A 20056-nucleotide genomic window follows, 5' to 3' on the forward strand; every position below is an offset into this window, starting at 1 on the left:
CGCGCTGGTTAGGTGCACTGGCCATGCTAATTTCTCTCTCAGTGTACCCGACAGGCACCAGAATGTGGCCACTAGAGGACTTTCGCAGTAACTTCATTGCAGTGTTAAATAAAGCCTACTTGTGATGTTAATAAATAAACTTTAAATTTGCTTTATGGTTGGGTTTGAGGGAAGCAGCTCTTGGGAAAGTCACTGCTTGGGATTGCAGCCTTTAACCAAATGCAACTGGCCTTGAAGTTTAGCAGACTGGGTAAATCATCACTTTTATGAGCGGCATGGTGGCAATGCGGCCTCACAGCGCCAAGGACCTGGGTTCAATTCCAGCCTTGGTGACTGTGTGGAGTTTGCATGTTCTCCCCGTGTCTGCGTGGACTTCCTCCGGGTGCTCCAGTTTCCTCCCACGGTCCGAAAGACGTGCTGGTTAGGTGAATTGGCCGTGCTAAATTCTCCCTCATTGTGCCCAAGAGTGTGGCGACTAGGGAACTTTCACAGTAATTTCATTGCAGTGTTAATGTATGCCTACTTGTGACTAATACACAAGTAGGTATTAGTAAATGTACACCAATTCTTCCAGATAACCTGAAGCTCAAATGTTATCTTGCACACATCAAGTCATGCTCCTGTCTGTATTTTTCAATCACTCAGAAGCGACTCAATATAAAATTCCTCGTTGAATAACTACAAGCTATAATACACTTCAGTATCAAAAACGTCATTGCTTTTCTGTCAACATCAAAGCACATCAAGTGTCTGAGAATGCATGGTTAACTGTCATTACCACTCAGTACTTGAAGGACTAAAGGGATATCGTGACACACATACACACCAAACAAAAGCAGGCATGTTTTCAACCATAATTCCCAGGTCAGCTGTCTGGAGCTTGAGCTTTTATCTAGCTGTATGAATGCAATCTGAACTGCTTTGTTAGACTGCCATCTTACAATTACTCCCAGCTAATGACTATTCTCAATTTTAAATCAAAACAGAAAATGCTGGAAATACTCAGCGTGCCGGACAGCAGCTGTGGAGAGAAAAATAGAGTTAATGTTTCAGGTCAGTGCCGATGAAATGCTGCAGACCTGAAACATTAACTTTTTTCCCCTCCATAGATGTTGCCAGAATCAGAGTATTTCCAACATTTTCCGTTTTTATTTCAGATTTCTAAATTCTACATTTTCTCTCAATTTTAAATGTTACTATACGAGATGGGTTCGAAGAAACATATTGGCCAGAATTCTCCAACTGTTCATGCTAATGGGATTTTTCCAGTCCTGCCGGCAGCACATCTCCACCCATGGGTTTCCTGCTGGAGTGGGGTGACATCAATGGGATTCTTATTGACAGCAGCAGGACCAGAGAATCCCACCACTAGGAAACAACGCACCACCTCCCCCCGGCGAGAAACACAGCTGGGAGGCCAGAAAATCTCATCCACTGTGTTGCAGCACAGCATAAGCTATTAGCAGAGCTCAACGCAACCTGTTGAAGATTACTGAAAAGAGAGCGATCGTTGCTGAAACTTTTCATCTTGCACTCATCAGGACAAACACAAAAATACCAAATTTCAAATGGTCAAAATTTATCAATCTCCTGTAGTATTAAATTGTATAAATTAATAAATAAGCGTTAGCATTTTGGCTCTTTGAAATGACTTTAGTGGCTAGGAGAAAAAGCTTCAACAAACAACTTCAAATCGCAACTATAAAACCACATTTATTGATTAAAATTGATTAAAAGCAAATAAACAATTGATTTTTCAACATCACGGCATAAACTTCAATATCAACAAATGTTTTATGTCTTCATATCTTATCAAGAAAAGGCATAATTTGAAACTATAGATTCACAAGATACTCATATTCCAAAGCTCCAGCTTTCTCAACTGTCCAGAGAAGCAGAAATTCCCTAAGAAACCAAGATACGGATTATATCCACTATTAATTTTGAAGATCAAGTTTGGACAAAATAAGATCACAAGAGTGTCTCGCACAAGTAAATTGACCTATCAATCACCATAGGGTTGAAAGACAGCACACAGTAGCACGATAGCACAGCGATCAGCACTACTGCCTCACAGCGCCAGGGCCCTGGGTTTGATTCCCAGCTTGGGTCAGTGTGTGTGCGGAACTTGTACGATCCCACCATTACTGAATGACGTGCTGGTTAGGTGCAATGGCTGTGCTAAATTCTTCCTCAGTGTACCCAATCAGGTGTCAGAGTGTGGTGACTGGGGGATTTTCATAGTAACTGCATTTCAGTGTTAATGTAAGCAGACATGCGACACTAAGAAAGAAATAAAAAGACATCAGTTGCCCCGAATGGGCTTACTGACATACTTATTACAAAGCACAAAGCTTGGTTTTGGCACAAAGCTACTCTGAAACAAAGCGAGATGAGCTAACTTCAATATGCGTGCATTTGCAAAATAACTTCCCCCTTCTGACATGATGGGCTGAATGGCCTCCTTCCGTGCAGTATCGATTCTTGAGTCCAGCCAGATAATCAATACAAAGTGCTTATGCTGCCTACACGAACTTTGCATATACTACTCAAAGGAGCTCACCTTGAGCTTTCCAGTGAGAACCTGCAGACACGCAGCAACGTGTATGACTTGTGATCAAGAGGAACAGACAGCTGCAAGAATCTCTTCCAGCATCGAGTTCCAGTAACCAAAATAAGTGACCTCCAAATCCCTAAAAAAAGTTTCATGATTTTGCAGTCAGATAATGAGGATTGCTGTTAATGAAGACGGTTAACTATGAACATACGAACAAGGAGCAGGAATAGGCCATTTGGCCCCCCCCAAGCCCACTCCACCATTAAGTACAATAACGTTTATTTATTTGGCACAAGGGCAGCATAGTGGCACAATGCTTACCTCTACTGCCTCAGTGTCAGGGTGCCAGGTTCAATTCTTGGCTCAGGTCACTGTCTATGTGGAGTTTGCACGTTCTCCCCATGTCTGCGTGGGGTTCCTGCGGCTGCTCTGGTTTCCTCCCACAGTCCAAAAACGTGTTGGTTAGGTGTATTGGCCGTGATAGATTCTCCCTTGGTGTAAGCGAACAGGCGCCGGACTGTGGTGACTAGGGGATTTTCACAGTAACTTCATTGCATGTGAATGTAAGCCTACTTGTAACTAATAAATAAACTTTACTTTTAAGTAGGCTTACATTAACACTGCAATGAAGTTACTGTGAAAACCCCCTAGTCACCACACTGTGGCGCCTGTTTGGGTACACCGAGGGAGAATTTAGCATGTTCTATCCACCTAACCTACACATCTTTTGGACTGTGGGAGGAAACCAGAGCATCCGGAGGAAACCTATGCAGACACCGGGAGAACGTATGAACTCCACACAGACAGTGATCCAAGCTGGGAACTGAACCCCAGTCCCTGCCTATTCCTGATAACCCATCATCCCCTTGCTTACAAAGAATCTATCCAGCTCTGCCTTAAAAATATTCAAAGACTGCTTCCACCAACTTTTCAGGTAAAGGGTTCCAAAGACTCGAGTGAAAAGATTTTGCCTCATCTGCTTTCATGAGATGATCTCTTATTTTTAAACAGTGATCCCTAGTTCTAGATTCTCCCACAAGGGAAATTATCCTCTCCACATCCACCCTGTCAAAACCCTTCAGGTTTTGACAGGTTTCAATCAAGTCACCTCTAACTCTTCTAGACTCCAGCGTATACAAGCCTAGTCTGTCAAACCTTTCCTCATGAGACAATGAATCCTTTCCAGGTGTTACTGCATAGAACTTTAGTTAGGCCACATCTGGAATGTGGTGTATAATTCTGGTCGCCACAATACAAGAAGATTGTGCAGATAAGGTTGTTACCTAGCTTGCAGGGTATTACCTATGAGTAGAGATTGGACAAACTCGGTTTGTTTTCACTTGAACATCGGAGGCTGAGGGACGACCTGATAGAAGTTTACAAAATTATGAGAGGCACGAATAGAATGATGGATATTCAGAGGATTTTTCCCAATAACTAGGGGACATAGGCTTAAAAGAAAAGAGGAAAAAATTTAGAAGAGATGCAGGGTGCATGGAGTCCTTGATTCTGCTAGCTGAGAAAGTGAGAAGTATTGACAATGTCAGTGGATGGGAGGCTGATTTAAGTGAAAGACTGGGCTTTGTTCACGACCTTTTGTAGTTTCTTGCAGTCTTAGACAGCGCAGGAGCCATACCAAGCTGTGATACAACCAGAAAGAATACTTTCTATGGTGTATTTGTAGAAGTTGGTGAAAGGCATAGCAGACATGCCAAATTTCCTTAGTCTCCTGAAAAAGTAGAGGCGTTGAGAAGTACGAAGCAGGTTTTGTTAATCAGAGGGTGTTAAGAGTCTGGAAATGCGCTGTCAGAGGAGGTGGTAGAAGCAGATACAATAGCAATGTTTAAGAGGCATCTTGAAAGATACATGAATAGGCAGGAAATAGAGGGGTATGAACTGAGTAGAGGCAAAAGGTCTTTAGTTTAGAAAGGCATCACGTGTTGGCTCAGCTTGGGCCTGTTCCTGTGCTGCACTGTTCTTTGTATTCTGGTAAACCTTTATCTGAACTTCTACCAATGCATTTACATCCTTCTTTAAATGTGGTGACCAATACTGCGCACACTGCTCCAGATCTGGTCTCACCATCTGTACAATTGACCCAACGAGGCAAAGCAACTCTGAAGCGAAATACATTAAGTATTGACCTACAAGCTCCAGTATGCTACTTTTGTCTAAAAAGGAAGCAAACATCTGAGGGGACCAATTCATTTTGCTGATTTCTTTTCAGAGATCCTGGGAGTGAAGTTACTGATGGGACACACCAACATCAATTGATGCAGGCTGTGAAAGAAAACAAAATTCCATAAGACCACAAAACATAGGAGCAGAATTAGGCCACTCGGCCCATCAAGTCTGCTGCACCATTCAATCATGGTTGATATTTTTCTCATCCCCATTCTCCTGCCTTTTCTCCATAACCCCTGATCCCCTTATTAATCAAGAGCCTATATATCTTTGTCTTAAAGACACTCAATGACCTGGCCTCCACAGCCATCTGGGGCAAAGAGTTCCACAGATTCACCACTCTCTGGCTGAAGAAATTCCTCCTCGTCGCTGTTTTAAAGGATCGTCCCTTCAGCCTGAGATTGTGCCTTCTGGTTCTAGTTTTTCCTACTAGTAGAAACATTCTCTCCACGTCCCACTCTATCCAGGCCTCGCTGTATCCTGTAAGTTTCAATAAGATCCTTCCTCATCCTTCTAAATTCAAACGAGTACAGACCCAGAGTCCTCAATCCACTAGAACCTTGTGCATGAAAGACATAACACAGAGCCTGGAATTCCTCATTATCAAAGCCAAATCCACTCAGATGAGTAGATTAACTTGGTGTAAAAGATGTTTAAATGCTGGAACAGAATTTCACTGTTCACTGCATTACACACAGCTCACCTAGAGGAGCAGGTAAATTCCACTGGAAAAACAGAAAATTTGATTCCATCACCAAATGCTCTCAAGCGTGCATTTCAAGATTAGATTCCAGTTACTGAACCCAAATTAACGGGTCTTTTGCTTTCCAAATCTTTATGGGATGCGCACTACCAGCACTTCAAAGGTTAAAAATCAGAACACTGTTCTAACTAACAAGAAAAATTCAGCTGACTTTTTCATTAAGTCTTTGTTTCGAGTTCAACATGCCTAGTGGTGGAGCAGATAGTTAAGGCTAAAACAAATCATTACAGGGAGAAGCAAGATCTAAACATAAGAAGCTTTTGTAAGCTCAAAGTATAAGATGAAGATTCCCAGACAACAACAGCTAGCAAAATCAATTGCTCAGTCCAATGTTACCATGCTCGAATAATCTACTGATCACAGACCGTCACTACATTAAGCTATCACTAACTGAGGACTGTGCAACTTATTGAAGTCAGTAGAAGTCATTGTGGGATGAGGAGAGATTGGTCAACTAGGACTGCATTCAATGGAATCTAGAAGAAATGGCAGGGGTCTAATTAAAATGTATAACATACTGGCAGGGCTAGACAAGCTGGCTGCAGGGATGTTGTTTCCTCTGGGAGGTGCGCGTCTGTGTCTAGAACAAGAGGATCACAGCCTCTGGATACCGGGTAGAGCATTTAGGACTGAGATGAGCCCAAGTATCTTCACTCAGAAGGTGGTGAGCCTGTGGAATTCCCTACCACAGAACGACTTTAAAAGTATCGAAAAACCTATGCATCGGGAAATAGATTTTTAGACTCTAAGGGTGTTTTTTTAAAAGTTTGTTCATAGGATGCGGGTGTCGCTGGCTAAGCTAGCATTTATTACCCACCTCTGAGGAAATTTTAAGAGTCAACCACATTGCTGTGGGCCTGGAGTCACACGTAGACATGTAGGCCAGGCCAGGTAAGGATGGCAGGTTTCCTTCCCTAAAAGGGCATTAGTGAACCAGATGGGTTTTTTTTTACAACAGTCATTTCATGGTCATTATTAGACTTTTAATTCCAGATTTTTTTTTTATTGGATTCAGATTTCACCATCTGCCGAGGCGGGATTTGAATGACGAGTCCAGTGACAATACCACGACACCACTGCCTCTCCAAGGGAAGCGCTGGGAGTATTGTATCGAAATAGAGTATGAGCCGTGATCACAATGAATGGCGGAGCAGGCTCAAAGGGCCGAATGGCCTACTCCTGTTCCTATTGCTTATCCTATGTTGATTTATCCATACTGAAATTTAATCCTTTAAAACAGCCTCAGTAATTAAATTTACTGCCTGACATTTCTTATAATGGCTTTATTCTTTGGGGAAATTGCATGAACCTGGCAGTCCATGCTTCAGCTTGTCTTTCCCTACCATGGAATGGCAGTAAACCATTTCATCATTTGAAAGAATGCGAGTATAGGCCAACAATTTCCAAAGTGGCAATGTTCCAATCTTTGGTTAATTGATCAACATCACTTCTCTGCAACAGAAAGCGGGGATCACAAACACACACAAAAAATGTTCCGATACACCACACCTCACACGCCTCTGCAGCCAGTTACAGAGGACAACTGATCGGCTCAACACCAAACTGCTCTCTTAGTTACTAAATTATCAATGTCACCACAAAGGAAAATCTAATTCATGAAAGTATTCTATTAAGAAATTGGAGGAAACAATAAAATTAATACTTTTGAAGAACTATAATAGAATGTTATGTAGATTATCTGTTGAACTGACACAGCATGCGCCTGACCTGGAAAAAACACGTCAAAAAATTCTCTATGGAAAAGCCATCACATGATGTGGAGATGCTGGCGTTGGACTGGAATGGGCACAGTAAGAAGTCTCACAAGACCAGGTTAAAGTCCAACAGGTTTATTTGGTAGCACAAGCTTTCAGAGTGCTGTTCCTTCACCAGGTGAGTGGGAGTTCTGTTGACAAGCGGGGCATATGAAGACACAAACTCAATTTACAAAATAATGGTTGGAATGCGAGTCTTTACAGGTAATCAAGTCTTAAAGGTACAGACAATGTGACTGGAGAAAGCATTAAGCACAGATTAAAGAGGTTATATTGTCTCCAGCCAGAACAGTTAGTGAGATTTTGCAAGCCCAGGCAAATCGGGGGGGGTTACAGATAGTGTGACATGAACGCAAGATCTCAGTTGAGGCCGTCCTCGTGTGTGCGGAACTTGCCTATCAGTTTCTGCTCAGCGATTCTGTGTTGTCGTATGTCATGAAGGGCACCTTGGAGAACGCTTACCCAAAGATCAGAGGCTCAATGCCCATGACCGCTGAAGTGTTTCCCAACAGGAAGAGTACACTCTTGCCTGGTGATTGTCCAGTGGTGTTCATTCATCGATTGTCGTAGCATCTGCATGGTCTCCCCAATGTACCATGCCTCGGGACATCCTTTGCTGCAACGTATTAGGTAGACAACGTTGGCTGAGTTGCAGGAGTATGTACTGTGTACCTGGTCTACTTAGTGTTCTCACGTGGGTTTATGATATCTGTGTTGATGATCTGGCATATCTTGCAGAGGTTGCTGTGGCAGGGTTGTGTGGTGCTGTGGTCACTGTTCTCCTGAAGGCTGGTAGTTTGCTGCAGACAATGGTCTGTTTGAGTTTAAGCGGTTGTTTGAAGGCAAGAAGTTGGGGTGTGGGGATGGCCTTGGCGAGACGTTTGTCTTCATCAATGACATGTTGAAGGTTCCGGAGAACATGTCGTAGCTTCTCCGCTCTGGGGAAGTACTGGACGACGAACAGTATTCTGTCTGCCGTGTCCCATGGTCTTTTCTGAGGAGGTCGGTGCAGTTTCTCGCTATGGCGCATCAGAACTGGTGATTGATGAGTCAAGCGCCATATCCTGTTCTTACGAGGGCACCTTTCAGCTTCTGGAGGTTCTGTTGCAATCCTCCTCATCTGAGCAGATCCTGTGTACACAGAAGACTTATCCATAGGGGATGGCTTCTTTAACGTGTTTAGGGTGGAAACTGGAGAAAGTGGAGCATCGTGAGGTTATCCATGGGCTTGCAGTACAGTGAAGCGCTGAGGTGACCGTCCTTTATGGAGATACCTGTGTCCAAGAATGCAATCAATTCCAGAGAGTAGTCCATGGTGAGTCGGATGGTGGGATGGAACTTGATGTCATATAGTTGTTTCGGTGATCGTTCACCACGAGTCCAAAGGAAGAAAATGTCATTGATGTATAAAATGTATAGCATCGGTTGAAGGTCCTGTGAGGTGAAGAGGTCTTATCTAAACCTGTGCATGAAGATGTTGGCATATTGAATTTGGTCTCCATGGCTGTTCCGTGTGTCCAGATGAAAAACTGGTTGTTGAAGGTGAAAACATTGTGGTCCAGGATGAAGCCGATGAGTTGTAAAATTGCATCTGGAGATTGGCAGCTGTCGGCGGTGAGTACTGAGACATTTGCAGCAATGTCAATGTCCTGGGGGATGCTGGTGTACAGTGCCTAGACATCCATTGTGACAAGGAGAGCGCCTGGTTCAAGTGCTCCTCGTGTGTTGAATTTCTGTAGGAAGTCTGTAGTGTCGCGACAAAAGCTGAGGGTTCTTTGTACAACGGGGTTTCAGGTTGCCCTCAGCATAGCTAGAGGGGTTCTCGCACAGAATCCTATTGCCTGATACAATGGGACAGCCGGTTGTGTTGGCCTTGTGTATCTTCGGGAGGCAGTAAAGATCTCCAAAGCGGGGAGTACGTGGGATGAGAGCACGGAGGGTGCTCTGAAGGTCTGGATCAAAGGTCTTGATCAGTCTGTTCAGTTGACGGGTGTGTTCTTTGGTCGGATCTACGGATAACTGTCTGTAGTATTCCTCATTGTTCAGTCGTCGGTACACTTCTTTGCAGTAATCTGCTCTGTTCAGTATGACTCTGGCCCCTCCTTTGCTGGTTTGACGACAATGGTGCAGTTGGTTTTGAGTGCGAGGATGGCATTGCTTTGTGCTTGGGTGATGTTCAGGGCTGTCTTGTGAGTGCCGCTGATGAATCTGACATTGACGCGCCTCCTGTTGACATGTTGTCAGCGGCTTTCCAGATGAGTCCAATTCTACTCTCTCCTTTTCAATTGCTGCACCGCGGATCTCTCTGTCAGCTGTTCTGATTCATTGGTTGTCTTATTCTGTTCGCTGTTGGCCTCTTGGGGTTTGTGGAAGAACTCCTACAGCCTCATTCGCCTGATGAATTCCTTTGTGTCTGCTGTGAGACAGATGAGGTCTACTTTGGTGGTGGGGCAGAAATTGAGCCCTCGGCTGAGAAAATCACCAAACAAGAGCATCCTCTTCCTGTTGGGGAACACTTCAGCAGTCACGGGCATCCAACCTCTGATCTTCGGGTAAGTGTTCTCCAAGGCACTCTTCACGACACATGACAACGCAGAATCACTGAGCAGAAACTAATAGGCAAGTTCTACACACAGGACAGCCTTAACCAGGATCTTGGGTTCATGTCACACTACCTGTAACTCCCCACGACTTGCCTGGACTTGCAAAATCTCACCAACTGTCCTGGCTGCAGACAAGACACATCTCTTTAACCTTCTCTCCACTCACATTGTCTGTACCTTTAAGACTTGATTACCTGTAAAGACTCGCATTTTGTAAATTGAGTTGGGTCTTTATATGCCCTGTTTGTGAACAGAACTCCCACTCACCTGATGAAGGCGCTGTACTCCAAAAGCTAGTGGTTTGTGCTACCAAATAAACCTGTTGGACTTTAACCTGGTGTTGAAAGCTGTCACAGAGAGTTGAATTGGCCCAAAAAGGAGCAGCACTTCAAACACATGTGTTCTCTGCAACAGTTGGAGTAACGAAGGACTTCAGCTTAGATGCTGCTCAATAGTGACTCAGTCTAGTTAATTTATTAGTGTCACAAGTAGGCTTACATTAACGCTGCAATGAAGCTACTGTGAAAATCCCCTAGTCGCCACACTCTGGTGCCTGTTCAGGTATGCCGAGGGAGAATTTAGCATTGCCTTTTGGACTGTGGGAGGAAACTGGAGGAAACCCTCACAGACACGGGAAAATTGTGCCAACTCCACACAAGGGGTGACCCAAACCTGGGTCTCTGGCGCTGTGAGGCAGCAGTGCTAACCACTGTGCTGCCCCATTGACCGACTTATTGAGCACATCTTGGTTGTGGTTTTGCAGACATTCATTGGGCCTTCTCATTATAAACCAAAGACAGTATTACTCATAATTCCTTTAACTTTTTGCCTCATTATATGGATCTTCCTTAGACTAAATAAGATTCAAGCAATAACAAATATCTGAAATGCAGGATTACTTTAGTTGATTTTCCATGGCTTAATATGTGATCAGAGAATTTGCCATTTTCAAACAATGGGAACAGCATTGGGACCACAGATTTACGGTGAATGACAAAGGCAAATTCCATTTTTATTAATTCTGTGACCTTCGCCAGTGCTGTTGAAATTGAATTTTGCAACTCCAATACGTGGTGAAGATCGTGCAGTCGTGGATTCTACATTAATTGGTTTAATTTTTATCCCTTGTCATTTTATAACTGCAGACACAGCACGTCAGTATCAGCTGGAGAGAGGTATTTGATATCAACCTGTCTTGAAAGGGGGTAATGGAATCACTCAGTTGATCCAGTGGTTAGCGCTGCTGCCTCACAGCGCCAGGGACCCGGGTTTGATTACTCGCTTGGGTCACTGTCTGTGCAGAGTCTGCACATTCTCCCTGTGTCTGCATGGGTTTCCTCCGAGCGCTCCAGCTTCCTCACACAGACTGAAAGACGTGCTGGTTAGGTGTATTGGCCATGCCAAATTCTCTCTCAGTACACTCGAACAGGCACTGGAGTGTGGCGACTAGGGAGCTGTCACAGTAACTTCATTGCAGTGTTAAGGTAAGCCTACTTGTGACACCAGTAAATAAACTTTAGGGCTTGCAGAATGTAGAGAGGTGAGATTCCTAGAGGGAGAACGATGGTGGCGCTGCAGGAGTTTGAAAACAAGAGATGGTTCTTTGATCGGGCATTACTGTAGAAGGGAAATCCTGGGATTGGCAGAACTGTAGAGAGAATTGAGGTTTGAAATACAAGGGCTTTCAATGTTTTGTTAACCAAATTAAACATAACACAGGTATACTCAAATAGAACACTGTGTGGCTTTAACTTCAGGTTTATGAAATAAAGCTGAAACCATATGTCCATGACTGGAATTTACTGGCATACATAAGAACGCAAGAACTACGAGCAGGAGGAGGCCATTTGGCCCCTCAAATCTATTCCACCATTCAGTAAGATCATGGCTAGTCTTTTTGTGGACTCAGTTCCACTTACCCATCTGCTCACCATAACCCTTAATTCCTTTCCTGTTCAAAAAATCCATCTATCCTTGTCTTAAAACATTCAATGAGGTAGCCTCAACTGAATTCTCTCGAATTCTGTCTGGGATCTCAGAGAAAGCTAGGTGATTCAGTTTCTGTTCTGCAAAAGACTCCCGTCACCCATTCACAGCAGCAAACACATGGGTCAGGTCTAATCATTTGTAGCCCATTCAAACTTTGACCAAAATTGCAGTATGCTCATTTTATTATCTGGTTAGCACAGCATTCAGCATCTCACTTCACACAGGTCAATTGTACGTATTGGTAAATAAGCTGCCTTCCACCATTTTGGAAGAATTTAAAGAATCATTTAATTAGCCTACACCAACACGTCAAAGAAAAACAAGCGCACACATCCATGTTGAACAGGCCCATATGAATGATTTTAAATCAGATGAAGCACAGCTCTTCACAGAAAGCAAGAATTGTTGGACATTCTTTTCTGTAAATTGTTAGATATCCATAATCTAAATTATGTTCAGCAAAGCCACATTTAACATTCAAAGGAATCAATGTTTAAGTGAGGATAATCTTCATTTTACTGGATCCGAGATTTCTTACCTCCAGAGAAGAGATGGGTATTTGTGCTGTCGAATGCCAAGCAGAAGATGTTGGATAGATGCTCGCCTTTCAGTTGGGTAGGTTTAGCTTTTGAATGAATTGACTTATCTACGTGCCACAACAAGACGCGACGGTCATCTCCACCTGTCATAACAAACAAAATTGCAGGTTACACTTCAGTCCAACAAATGTGGGTGAATGGGCCAGGAACTGGCAAATGGAATTTAATGTTGGCAAGTGCGAGGTGGTCCATTTTGGTAGGAATAACGGTAGGAAGGATTATTACTTACGTGGCGAAAAACTGCAGCAGGCGACAGTGCAGAGGGACCTCGGGGTCCTTGTGCATGAGTCGTAAAAACCCAGCTTGCAGGTGCAGCAGGTGGTCAGGAAGGCGAATGGGATGCTGGCCTTCATAGCGAGGGGGATTGAATATAAAAGTAGGGAGGTCTTGCTGTGGCTGTATAGGGCATTGGTGAGGCCGCAGCTGGAGTAGTGTGTGCAGTTTTGGGCGCCGTACTTACGCAAGGATATTTTGGCCTTGGAGGGAGTGCAGAGGAGGTTTACTAGGCTGATGCCGGAGTTGAGGGGGTTGAGCTATGAGGAGAGGCTGAATAAACTAGGCTTGTACTCGTTAGAGTTTAGAAGAATGAGGGGAGATCTCATTGAGACATATAAGATGATGAATGGGATGGATAGGATAGAGGTGGAGAGACTCTTCCTGCTCAGAAAGGATAGCAGGACTAGGGGGCACAGCCTCAAGATAAAGGGGGGGGCGGTTTAGAACGGAGTTGAGGAGGAACTTCTTCACTCAAAGGGTGGTGAATCTCTGGAATTCTCTGCTCGTTGAAGTGGTGGAGGCTACTTCACTAAATACTTTTAAGACGCGGGTTGATGGGTTTTTGATAAGAGAGGGGATTAAGGGTTATGGGGAGATGGCGGGAAAGTGGAACTGAGCCACGACAGATCAGCCATGATCTTATTGAATGGTGGGGCAGGCTTAAAGGGCTAGATGGCCTACTCCTGCTCCTATTTCTTACGTTCTTATGTACAAGTATGTCTGATCCTATTAAACGAGTTGACAACCCTATCTACATAAAGCCACCGGAAAGAAAGGCAAAGTTCAAAATTTACGAAATGTTATTGGGGAGGTGATGACCGAGTGGTATTATCACTAGACTATTAATTCAGAAACTCAACTAATGTTCTGGGGACCCCGGTTCAAATCCCGCCACAGCAGATGGTGGAATTTAAATTCAACAAAAAATACCTGGAATTAAGAATCTACTGATGACCATGAAACCATTGTCGATTGTCAGAAAAGCCCATCTGGTTTACTTTCACTGTAAATTGCAGTGTTAATGTAAGCCTACTTGTGACACTAATAAATAAACTTAAAAACTTAACTTGAAAACTTAACTTAAACTGATGTCCTTCACAGAAGGAAATCTGCCGTCCTTACCTGGTCTGGCTTACATGTAACTCCAGGGCCATAGCAATATGGTTGACTCTCAACTGCCCTTTGAGCAAGGGCAACAAATGCTGGCCAGCCAGTGATGCCCATGTCCCAAGAATGAATTAAAAAATGACACTGCAACTCCCTCATCCTACTCTAACAATTCTGTCTCCCCACCATCCTCCAACTGCACTTCCACATGCACAACAATTTTAACTGCTGGGGTCACAATGGGGACAAGTTTGTTCAGTACTGATGAAGCACTTTTCACAATTTCAGCATGCCTCCAATGCCAATAATGGAACTTAGAAATCCATTCAGTGTTGCAATGTTTGCTTTGTGACTAGGTATTAGAATCGAGTGCTTTTGCATCTGAGAAAGTAGGTCGTAGATTCAAGTCCCACTTCAAAGACTTGAAGATAATAGCTAGACTGAAGTATGGAGAGAGCACAGCTCTGCCAGATGTACCACCATCCACGTGACCTCATCTGCCCACTTATACGTGACACCTCCCCCAGTGCTTTGGCTAAGATTCTTCCCTCAATCTTCCCTCTGAACTTGAAAATGTTGCTAAATAAATGCACTTCCTGTATCTTTCATAAACAGTTTCCAAAGCAGCTATTCACAAAGCAGACAGATGCAACCACCTTCAGCCAGATGTGTCGAGCAGATGAACCATCTCCTGAAGACCCCAGCATCATGTGCGTCAGCCATTGGACAATTTGATTCACTCCAAGATATCAAGAAGTGGTTGGATACAGAAAAGGCACGGAGGCATGACATCGTCTCAGCTGTGGTGCTGAAGTAGTGCTCTGGAACTAGCTGTGCCTCTACACTGCAGCCATTACTATGCAGTTAAAGCACTGGCATCTAAACAACAGGGTGGAAAATTGTCCAGGTATTTCCTATCAACAAAAAGCAAGACAAATCTAATTTGGCCAATTTCAATCCCAGCAGCTGACTCCCAATTATCAAAGTGACAGAAGGTATGGCTGGCAGTGTTCTCAAGCAGCACTTAGAATCCAACAGTGCAGAAGGAGGCCATTCAGCCCATCGAGTCTGCACTGACCACAATCCCACCCAGGCCCCATCCCCGTAACACTAAAGGACAACTTATCATGGCCAATGCACCTAACCCGCGCATCTTTGGATTGTGGAAGGAAACCGGAGCACCTGGAGGAAACCCATGCAGACACAGGGAGAATGTGCAAACTCCACACAGACAATGACCCAAGCTGGGAATCGAACCCAGTTCTCCAGAGCTGTGAGGCAGCAATGCTAACCACCGTGTCATTGTGCTGCCCTCTAACTAGCTTGCTAACTAGCTCTTTAAAACTGAAGATCTCATCTCAGAAACTGTCAGCTTTCTTTTAAAGCATTGTAACAATACTGTACCAACCATATCACAGTACTTGTTGTGAAGGATAGTAAGTTGACAACAAATACTTCTGGTATTTCAGCTAATGCTTTGCCTCCAGATTTAGTAGTTCTGCTCTATCAATTTAAAATACCTTATCCAGCTTACATCCAGTCATTTCATCTTTAAAAGCTTTAAAAACCTTGGCCACTTTCCCAACTATGCCTACAATACTCCTACACTGGGACATATTTTGACACCCAAGAAGTCTCGTTCCTACCTCCAGATCCTAGTTATTCTTAACATTATGTGGGAATTAAACCGGATGCAACAATTGCGTAAGTGTATTATCAGAACCATTCACAGCCTTAGTGTCCTTCAATTTGTTCAAAAATTGCTTTGCAACACAACCTATGATCCTCTTCACTTCCCCTACAACCAGAGAGATTGTACACCTTAAATGGCTCATCAATTGCCCCACTCCCTCTTCCTTGATTAAGTACAGTGACATCACATTGGAAGAATTCTCTCACCATTTTCCCACAGAAAGCACTTGGCAAAATAAAACAAGTTTTAAATAATAGTCATTTAAAGCGATTTACAGGAGTTTTTTTAAATCTCGCTGAAAGATGAATCATAGGTTAAAGAGATAAACACTGGTGTTATTTTCCCCCAAACAATTTAAAGAATAAACAATTAATTAACTTATTAGTAAATACCTCACACCCATTGTTAAGAAATGTGTGAACTGGCAGGGTTTTGCTTCTGAATGCCAAAGATAAAAATCAAAAGCATAGAATTTTACTGCACAGAAAGGGGTCACTGAGCCCACCCTGCCTCTGTTGGCTCTTTGAAGGAATGGCTCGATGGTTAGCACTGCTGCCTCACAGTTCCAGGGAACTGGGTTCAACTCCCGGCTTGGCTCACTGTCTTTATGGAGTTTGCATGTTCTCCCCATGTCTGTGTGGGTTTCCTCCAGGTGCTCCAGTTTCCTCCCACAGTCTAAAGATGTGCAGGTTTGGTGCATTGGCCATGCAAGATTGCCCCTCAGTGTCCCAGGATGCGTGGGTTAGAGGGATTAGCAAGGTAGATACGGGTGGGATTGCTGTTGGTGCAAACTCGATGGGTCGAATGACCATCTTCCGTACTGTGGAGACTGTACAATCACATTCTATGAACTAATTAACCCCACCACCCTATTCTATCCCTATAGCCCTGCGAATTTCCCCCTGAAATGGAAACGTTTCATTGTCAGGTACAACTAAGAACATAAGAAATAGGAGCAGGAGTAGGCCATCTAGCCCTTCGAGCCTGCCCCGCCATTCAATAAGATCATGGCTGATCTGTCGTGGCTCAGTTCCACTTTCCCGCCCTCTCCCCATAACCCTTAATCCCCTCTCTTATCAAGAACCCATCAACCCGCTTCTTAAAAATATTTAGCGAGGCAGCCTCCACCACTTCAACGGGCAGAGAATTCCAGAGATTCACCACCCTTTGAGTGAAGAAGTTCCTCCTCAACTCCGTTCTAAACCGCCCCCCCCTTTACCTTGAGGCTGTGCCCCCTAGTCCTACTATCCTTTCTGAGCGGGAAGAGTCTCTCCACCTCTATCCTATCCATCCCATTCATCATCTTATACGTCTCAATGAGATCTCCCCTCATTCTTCTAAACTCTAACGAGTACAAGCCTAGTTTATTCAGCCTCTCCTCATAGCTCAACCCCCTCAACTCCGGCATCAGCCTAGTAAACCTCCTCTGCACTCCCTCCAAGGCCAAAATATCCTTGCGCAGGTGCGGCGCCCAAAACTGCACACAGTACTCCAGCTGCGGCCTCACCAATGCCCTATACAGCTGCAGCAAGACCTCCCTACTTTTATATTCAATCCCCCTCGCTATGAAGGCCAGCATCCCATTCGCCTTCCTGACCACCTGCTGCACCTGCAAGCTGGGTTTTTGCGACTCATGCACAAGGACCCCGAGGTCCCTCTGCACCGTCGCCTGCTGCAGTTTTACGCCACGTAAGTAATAGTCCTTCCTACCATTCTTCCTACCAAAGTGGACCACCTCACACTTGCCAACATTAAATTCCATTTGCCATTTCCTGGCCCATTCGCCCAGCCTATCTAGATCCTTCTGCAGACTCTCCACACCCTCCGCACAATTTGCAGTTCCCCCAATCTTGGTGTCATCAGCAAATTTCGGCACCCTACACTCGGTTCCCTCCTCCAGATCATCTATATAAATGGTAAATAGCTGAGGCCCCAGCACCGACCCCTGGGGCACCCCACTAGTCACCAACCGCCAATCCGAATAGCACCCATTGACCCCCACTCTCTGCCTCCTATTTGACAACCAATCCTCTATCCACGCTAACACCCTACCCCCAACTCCATGTCCCCTGACCTTCTGCAATAACCTCTTGTGAGGTACCTTGTCAAACGCCTTCTGAAAATCCAGAAAGACCACATCCACCGGCTCTCCTCTATCCACTGCCCTAGACACATCCTCATAGAACTCCAGTAAATTTGTCAGACACGACTTCCCTTTAATGAAACCGTGTTGCGTCTGCAAGGCTGTAAGGCTGCAAGTCGAGCAGGCTTTTTTAAAGCAGAAAGCTGCATGAGAAAAGTGTGGCTAGGCTCAGAAAGAGAGCGTAACAGTTTAATTATCTGTTATTTTCTTTCATTCAAGGAGGACAGACATGCAAAAACATAGATTTGTTCATTTTGTATTATTATGCAAAGGGTTATTCTGATGAGCATAACTGTTGCTCTTTAAGCACATCTGACATAAAGCAATATAATCATTCAATACAGACCTCATCTTACCAGGGTTTTAATTGGAAAAGTTTTAATATGGAGGATAAATACACAAATATTTCATTCGTATGGTGAAGTTACCGAAGTTACTCTTGGGTTACACTGGACAACGTGAGCCCACTGTGAAATGTAAAGAGCACGTGGTCCAATTGCTGCTGCAACTAAAATCACTGTCAGAGGTTCACAGCTAAAACAAAAGTAATAAATTTTACAAAGCGTAAAGGTGGAGAGAGCAGAGGCTCTAGAAACAGTCCTTTGTACCCACTTGGATTTGAGAGTTGTGCCAGAAGACTGGAGGATTACACATATTACACCCATTGAAACTGGAAGCAGGAGTAGGCCATTCAGCCCTTTGAGCCTGCTCCGCCATTCATTTTGATTATAGCCGATCATCAAATTCAATATCCTGATTCCCCTTCCTCCCATTTCCCTTTAACCCCAAGAGCTATGTCTAATTTCTTCTTGAAATCAGACATTTTGGCTTCAATTACTTTCTGTGGTACTGAATTCAACACATTCAAAAAATTTCTCCTCACCTCAGTTCTAAAAGGTTTACCCCTTATTCTCAAACTATGAACTCTAGTTCTGGACTCCCCCACAATCGGGAACGTTCTTTCTGAATCTACCCTATCTAATCCTGTTACAATTTTATAAGTTTCAGTGAGATCCCCTCTCACTCTTCTAAACGCCAGTGAATATAATCCTAACCGATTTAGTCTCTCCTCATATGAAAGGCCCTCCTATTCAAAGAAAGGGGAGAAGAATACACTTGATAACTACGACCCAGTCACCCCAATATCAGTCGTGGGGAAACCGAGAGACAAAAAAATCAGGACAAAATTCACCATCACTCCGAAAAACATGAGGTCATACATGGCAGCTAGCTAAGACTTGTTAAAGGCAAATCGGGTCTGGCAACCGTGATCAAGTTAGTCAGAGGTTTACAGCACGGAAATAGGCTGTTCAACTCAACTTGTCCATGCCACCTAGTTTTTAGTATTAAGCTAGTCCCAACTGCCCACATTTGGCCCATATCTCTCTAAACCAATCTTGCCCAGATAACCGTCTAAATGCTTTTTAAAAGACAAAATTTTGATCTGGTCTATTATTTGATTTATCATTGTCACGTGTATTAACATACAGTGAAAAGTATTGTTTCTTGCGCGCTATACAAACAAAGCACACTGTTCATGGAGAAGGAAAGGAGAGAGTGCAGAATGTAATGTTACAGTCATAGCTAGGATGTAGAGAAAGATCAGCTTAATGCAAGGTAACTCCTTTCAAAAGTCTGACAGCAGCAGGGAAGAAGTTGTTCGAGTCTGTTGGTACGTGATCTCAGATTTTTGTATCTTTTTCCCAACGGGAGAAGGTGGAAAAGAGAAGTACACCCACCTCTACTACCACCACTGGGCAATTTGTTCCAGACACTCACCACCCTGTGCAAAGATTGCCCCTCTGGACTCTCTTGTATCTCTTCCCTCTCACCTTAAACCTATGCCCTCTAGTTTTAGAGTCCTCTACCGTTGGAAAACGATGTTGACTATCTACCTCATCTACGCCCCTCATTATCTACGCCCCTCATTATTTTATAGAGCTTTATAAGATCACCCCGAATCCTCCTATGCTCCAGGGAAAAGCAGGCCAATCTATCCAGCCTCTCCTTATAACTCAAACCATCAAGTCCTGGTAGTGTCTTAGTAAATCATTTCTGCACTCTTTCTCCTTTGTGCGTGTATATAATGAGGCGACCAGAACGGTACACAGTATTCCAAATGTGGCCTTACAAATGCCCTGTACAACTTCAACAAGATGTCCCAACTCCTGTATTCAATGTTCTGACCAATGAAACCAAGCATGCCAAATGCCTTCTCTACCACTCTGACCACCTGTGACTCCATTTTCTAAGCACTATGAACCTGTATACTTAGACCTCTTTGTTCTATAACTCTCCCCAACGCCCCTACCATTAACTGAGTAAGTTTTGCCCTGGTTCGATTGAACAAAATGCATCACTTCATAT

General features: G+C 43.9%; 1 protein-coding gene across 1 annotated transcript in view; it reads right to left on the minus strand.

The window, feature by feature from the left end:
- The window catches only part of dcaf5 (ddb1 and cul4 associated factor 5), an 86684-nt gene that overhangs the window by 57277 nt on the left and 9351 nt on the right, over nt 1-20056 (minus strand). Inside the window, exon 2 of the mRNA XM_080203081.1 lies at nt 12410-12553. Coding sequence (XP_080059207.1) covers nt 12410-12553 — 144 coding nt within the window. The remainder of the gene's footprint in view (nt 1-12409; nt 12554-20056) is intronic.

This window comes from Carcharhinus amblyrhynchos, chromosome 14, assembly GCF_965287045.1.
Source record: "Carcharhinus amblyrhynchos chromosome 14, sCarAmb.v2.hapA, whole genome shotgun sequence".
In the NCBI taxonomy this organism is placed as follows: domain Eukaryota; kingdom Metazoa; phylum Chordata; class Chondrichthyes; order Carcharhiniformes; family Carcharhinidae; genus Carcharhinus; species Carcharhinus amblyrhynchos.